A 6403-nucleotide genomic window follows, 5' to 3' on the forward strand; every position below is an offset into this window, starting at 1 on the left:
GGGATCCGAAACGAGAGGGAGGAAGAGAAAGATATGATTAGAGGCGCAGGGCCAACAAAGAGCCAGACGCAGGCGAACCCCAGCGCTCTGCACCCGGGACGGGCCCCAGGCGCGCATCCAGCCCAGCGCAGTCCACGCCGCCGGCCTGCACCGGGCGAGGCGCCCCCAGCCCGCACCCGGCGCGGGTCAGTGGCCCCCGCCCCCGGGGCGGTGCCGGGAACACGCGGCGCCTCCGGCGGTCACGTGGGGGCCGCTCCGCCGGGCGGCGCTGCTGCTTCCCGATCGCACCCTCCCAGTGCCGGGGACGCGGCGTTCGTGCTCCCGCCGGAGCCTGGGGAAGTGGAGAGCAGGAGGCGGCCCGGCCCTGCGTCCACAGGATGCCCGCCGCGGAGCCGGGCGCCGCCGTCCTCGTGGAGCAGGCGGAGGCGACGACGCTGCGGGCCGCGGGGCCGCGGCGGCAAGGGTAGCGGGGCTGGAGTTGGCCCCGAGGCGCCGAAGGCGGGCGGAGTGGGAGGAGGAGCGGCAGGCATCCTCCGCGGCGCGGCGGGCGGCGGCCCTGCTGCCCCGGCGCGCCCCTGGCCCGGGAGCCCGGAGAATGCGAGCTGCGCTCCCCGCCGGCCGCCGCCTCCCCCCGCGCCGTGCGCCCGGCGACCCCCGGAGCTGCTCGCGTCGCCGCCGCACCCCAGCTGCGGGCGCCCGGCCGCTGGCTGCGCTAGGACCCGCCGCCGCCGGTCGCCGAGGGCTGGTAGGAAGGGAGGAGCGGGAGCGAAAGGGCTCCGGAGACTGGCGCCCGCCGGGGCGCAGCGCGGCATGTAGCTGCGGGCTCCCGCGCGAGGGTGTCGGCCCGGCCCCGCCATGGCTGGGACGGACAGCGGGAACCTGAAGACGGTGAGGCTGTGGCGGGACGCCGCCCTACGCGCCAGGAAGCTGCGGAGCAACCTGCGCCAGCTCAGCCTCAGCGCGGCCGGGGGCTGCCCAGGGACCGACCAGCTCGACTCTCCCGACGCGCCCCAGCTTGTGCTGCCGGCCAATATCGGGGACATTGAGGTGCTGAACCTGGGGAACAACGGCCTGGAGGAGGTGCCCGACGGGCTGGGCTCGGCGCTGGGCAGCCTCCGCGTCCTGGTCCTGCGCCGGAACCGCTTCGCCCGGCTGCCCCCAGCGGTGGCCGAGCTGGGCCATCACCTAACCGAGCTGGACGTGAGCCACAACCGGCTGAGCGTCCTAAGCGCCGAGGTGGTGAGCGCCCTGCGCGAGCTGAGGAAGCTCAACCTCAGCCACAACCAGCTGCCCGCCCTGCCCGCCCAGCTGGGTGCGCTGGTCCACCTGGAGGAGCTGGATGTCAGCTTTAACCGCCTGGCGCATCTGCCCGACTCCCTCTCCTGTCTCTCCCGCCTGCGCACCCTCGACGTGGACCACAACCAGCTCACGGCTTTTCCGTGGCAGCTGCTGCAGCTGGCGGCCCTGGAGGAGCTCGACGTGTCCAGCAACCGGCTGCGGGGCCTACCTGAGGATATCAGTGCCCTGCGTGCCCTCAAGATCCTCTGGCTGAGCGGGACCGAGCTTGGCACCCTGCCCAGCGGCTTCTGCGAGCTGGCCAGCCTGGAGAGCCTCATGCTGGACAACAACGGGCTGCAGGCTCTACCCGCCCAGTTCAGCCGCCTGCAGCGACTCAAGATGCTCAACCTCTCTTCCAACCTCTTGGAGGAGTTCCCTGCCGCGCTGCTGCCCCTGGCTGGTCTGGAGGAGCTCTACCTTAGTCGCAACCAGCTCACTTCCGTGCCGTCCCTGATCTCGGGCCTGGGCCGTCTTCTCACCCTGTGGCTGGATAATAACCGGCTCCGCTACCTGCCTGACTCCATCGTGGAGCTCACGGGCTTGGAGGAGCTGGTCCTGCAGGGGAACCAGATCGCTGTGCTGCCAGACAACTTTGGCCGGCTCTCCCGGGTGGGCCTGTGGAAGATCAGGGACAACCCGCTGATCCAGCCCCCCTACGAGGTCTGTATGAAGGGGATCCCCTACATCGCAGCTTACCAGAAGGAGCTGGCTCATTCCCAGCCGGCGGTCCAGCCCCGCCTCAAGCTGCTCCTGATGGGCCATAAAGCTGCAGGAAAGACCCTGCTCCGTTGCTGCCTGACCGAGGACAGAGTGGAGGGGAACCAAGGAGGAGGGGACAAGGAGAAGAGCCACCCGCCTTCACCTCCTCCCGTGAGCAAGGGCATCGAGGTGACCAGCTGGACAGCGGATGCCTCCCGGGGCCTGCGGTTCATCGTGTATGACTTAGCTGGGGATGACAGTTATGAGGTAATTCAGCCCTTCTTCCTCTCCCCGGGGGCCCTTTATGTGCTGGTGGTGAACTTGGCCACCTATGAGCCGCTCCGCTTTCCCACCACCGTGGGCTCCTTCCTGCATCGGGTAGGGGCCCGGGTGCCTCACGCCGTGGTGTGCGTTGTGGGCACGCACGCCGACCTCTGCGGGGAGCAGGAGCTGGAGGAGAAGTGTCTGGACATCCACCGCCAGATCGCCCTGCAGGAGAAGCATGACGCTGAGGGGCTGAGCCGGCTGGCCCAGGTGGTGGATGAGGCACTGGCCCGGGACTTTGAGCTCCGCTCCGCCAGCCCCCATGCAGCCTACTACGGTGTGTCCGACAAGAACCTTCGGCGGCGCAAGGCCCACTTTCAGTACCTGCTCAACCACCGGCTGCAGATCCTCTCCCCTGTGCTGCCCGTGAGCTGCAGGGACCCACGCCAGTTACAGCGCCTGCGGGACAAACTGCTCTCAGTGGCTGAGCACCGGGAAATCTTCCCCAACCTCCACAGAGTACTGCCTCGGTCCTGGCAGGTGCTGGAGGAGCTGCACTTCCAGCCCCCTCAGGCGCAGCGGCTCTGGCTCAGCTGGTGGGACTCGGCTCGCCTGGGCCTGCAGGCCGGCCTGACGGAGGACCGGCTGCAGAGCGCCCTCTCCTACCTGCACGAGAGCGGCAAGCTGCTCTACTTTGAGGATAGCCCGGCCCTCAAGGAGCACGTCTTCCACAACCTCTCCCGCCTCATCGACATCCTCAACGTCTTCTTCCAGAGGGATCCTTCCTTGCTGCTGCATAAGCTGCTTCTGGGGACCAGCGGCGAGGGCGAGGCTGAGAGCCGGGGTGGAAGCTCCCCGCTGATGGCGCCGCCCGCCCCAAGCCAGGATGCGCTCCGGGCCACCCAGCTCCATCATTATGTGGAAGGCTTTCTGCTGCATGGGCTCCTGCCGGCCCACGTCATCCGGCTGCTGCTGAAGCCTCACATCCAGGCTCAGCAGGACCTGCAGCTCCTGCTGGAGCTGCTGGAGAAGATGGGACTCTGTTACTGCCTCAACAAAGCCAAGGGCAAGCCTCTGAATGGGTCCACGGCCTGGTACAAGTTCCCGTGCTATGTGCAGAACGAGGTGCCCCACGCGGAGGCCTGGATTAACGGGACCAACCTGACCGGTCAGTCCTTTGTGGCTGAGCAGTTGCAGATTGAATATAGTTTTCCCTTCACCTTTCCACCCAGCTTGTTTGCACGCTACAGCGTCCAGATCAACAGCCATGTGGTGCACAGGTCGGATGGCAAACTTCAGATCTTTGCATACAGAGGGAAAGTCCCTGTGGTGGTGAGTTACAGACCTGCCAAGGGGGTCCTGCAGCCGGACACCCTGTCCATTGCCAGCCACGCATCCTTACCGAACATATGGACGGCATGGCAAGCCATAACCCCCTTAGTAGAGGAACTGAATGTCCTACTTCAGGAATGGCCTGGACTGCACTACACTGTACACATTCTCTGTTCTAAGTGCCTTAAGAGAGGGTCACCCAATCCACACGCTTTCCCAGGTAAGAGGGGAGAGGGATGTGTCTCCCTTGCGGTATGTTTTAAGATGCATTTTGGGAAGATACTTGTTTCTCCTTTGGCAGACTGTTTGCTTAAGCTCACTGGCTCCCCAGGAAAGCTTTTCAAGGAAAATGGGGATTTGGGGACAAGCAAAAGGCAGTAAGTATGTTAGCTATATGAATACAGTCCCCAGTATCATGTATCATACTCTTCTAATAGAAAGACTCAAACTTCCAAAGTGGGTTCCAGTCAGAACATTTCGGATCTCCGTTTCCCTCTTCCCAATTCAGCCCGCCTTTCCTGGAAGGAAATTTCAGATGGTTGAACAGAAGATGAGCGGTGTCTGTTGCCGAGCCCTGGGCTATAATGCTTATTAGACACGTGTCGAAGGGGTGCTCTGAGTTTGAGATGTCTAGTCTCATATTCTTTTGTTTAAGTTCAGAGTGTGACCATAATGGAGAAATTATTGCTCCTTTTTCTTAAGAAATTCCAGAGAAGAATGTTTCGTAATCGGGGTGAATGATGGATTAGTAAAGATAAAAGTGTCGGTCTGTAAGGCATGACTCAATCCTGGGATCACGGTTTCACCCACTGCACTCTAGGGCATGAAAGAGAGATTACTGAAATCTCTAAGGGGAGTTTTTTGGGTATTTCTTGGTAATTTTGTGCTTTACCAACATCTTAAGGCCCGGTTTTTGGTTAAGTGTTAGAGAGTGGAGCTTTATGGAGGTGCTTTGTAAGAGATGGAAGGGACAAGAAACTGACACGAGTTTTTGGGTTTTGTTTTGTTTTTCCTCTTTTGGGGAGTGTTTTCCAGCAGACTTTTTTTTTTTTTTTTTAAACTGTTTCAGGTGAGTGGGAGAATTCCAGGACTGGTAGGATTTTTCAAGCCTGGTTAATTGGTATCTAAGTGTCTATTTGGGAACGGGTCCATTTCTTCACCCTTTGGAACTCTTCTCTAAACAGCTCTGATTTTTGTGAAGCAGGCTTAGTTAACATTCCAAGTGTCCTAAGGACAAACCCAATAATAGCATCACTACCAGTTTCTCGCCTCGGTCCCCCACCTCTGGGTACATTGAGGGGGGTGATGAAATGGAAGACTGTACGCCACTGTCATCTTTGTCCTAGTCTGAATGCTGCTCGTAATAGTATCGGGAAGGAATTGGACACCAATATTTCCGAAGGTAACATCTCCCCGTTGCCCTAGATCTGGGCTGAGTTTAATTCATCAGCTGAAAAAAGCCACCATATCCAGTTACCAGTCAATTAAGCCGTCCATTCTGTATGATTATCTGGTGTCTCTTCACAGTTCGTGACTTGGTAGCCCTTTCAGTTTGTTTTATATTTGCCATTGTCTTTATTCATGAAAGCAAAATTCTTCTCTATTGTGCCACTAAATTGAAGAAAGTGGTTGAGAATTCCATATTCACAGAGCATATTATTGAAGGAGCTACTTAAAGCCAGTTCTTAACACAAAGATGGAGCATTAATAAAACTGGTGTTATTAACAACAAAGGGGAACACATAGGTTATTGAACAAGTAAGGATCTGTGCAGAGGAATTCGAAGAACTTTGAAGAGTAAACAATGAGGCTGATTTTTTTTTTCTAATCTCAGCTCTTTATTTTTTAACAGTCATAAATTCCACAAACAAGCTGTCTCCAGGTGCAGAGACAACCCCATTCTCTTGTTATTGTTTTGCCTTTTTGTCTTTCAAGGAGGTCACCTGGTTTGCGATCCAAGGCTATAGGGAAGAGGTGGCTTTTTCAACGTAAAAAGCAATTAAATGATTGAAAATTGTCAAATTATCTTATGTAGTGAGTAGGAATAACTCATCAGATGTTTTTATAATACGGACTGTAGGTTTCTGTCTTGTTCATGGTCAGAGAAAGAAATTATCTTTTTTGCTTCGTTCAGGATTGATTTCTGTCAAAAGCAGCAGTGGGTACAGAGTAACGGGAAAAGATTATAGTATATTTATTACATTAAGAAGACAAAGAGAAAACCACATTTTCCTCTTTCATAATTTTCTGTGATAGCCATCATTTGTTAGTATTTGTCACAATTCTGAAAGATTTGAGAAGAGCTAAAATAATGAAAAGCTAGGAGGTGATGTAGGAACAAACATACAACGTTCGGTGTTCAGTTAGTGAGGGCGTACATTTAAAAATACGCTCAGTGAGTCCCTGGATTATTAAAATATATTGTAACTCAGCAGAAACCTTTGAATCTCTTGGTAGCCTTTTGTTTCTTTAAGAAGTCATTTTGCTTTTTAGAGACATGAAAAAAGTTGGTTACTTAGTTTTACATTTTATTAAAGTGTCAGGTTATCTTGTAAATTAGCAATTTTATACACAATGGTGAAAAAACACTGTTAAATTTGTTTCAGCTTCAAGACATTAAGATTAAATAGGAAATTAAAGTGTCTCCTTTGATTTTATATGGAAGAAACAAAGTTGCATTATTATCTTAAAAAGTGTGTGTGTGTGTGTGATGAGAGAGAGAGAGAGAGAGAGAGAGAGAGAGAGAGAGAGAGAGAGAGAGAGAGAGAGA

General features: G+C 55.7%; 1 protein-coding gene across 3 annotated transcripts in view; it reads left to right on the forward strand.

The window, feature by feature from the left end:
* The first annotated feature begins 783 nt into the window (after positions 1–783).
* The window catches only part of MFHAS1 (malignant fibrous histiocytoma amplified sequence 1), a 116163-nt gene continuing 110543 nt past the window's right edge, over positions 784–6403 (forward strand). For all 3 annotated transcript variants that reach the window (XM_029226200.1, XM_029226201.1, XM_029226202.1), the window contains exon 1: positions 784–3853. In XM_029226200.1, the coding sequence (XP_029082033.1) occupies positions 856–3853 (2998 nt within the window). In that variant the 5' untranslated portion in view covers positions 784–855. The remainder of the gene's footprint in view (positions 3854–6403) is intronic.

The sequence above is a fragment of the Monodon monoceros genome, unplaced genomic scaffold (assembly GCF_005190385.1).
Source record: "Monodon monoceros isolate NGI ecotype Baffin Bay Population unplaced genomic scaffold, NGI_Narwhal_1 Super_Scaffold_17, whole genome shotgun sequence".
NCBI lineage: Eukaryota > Metazoa > Chordata > Mammalia > Artiodactyla > Monodontidae > Monodon > Monodon monoceros.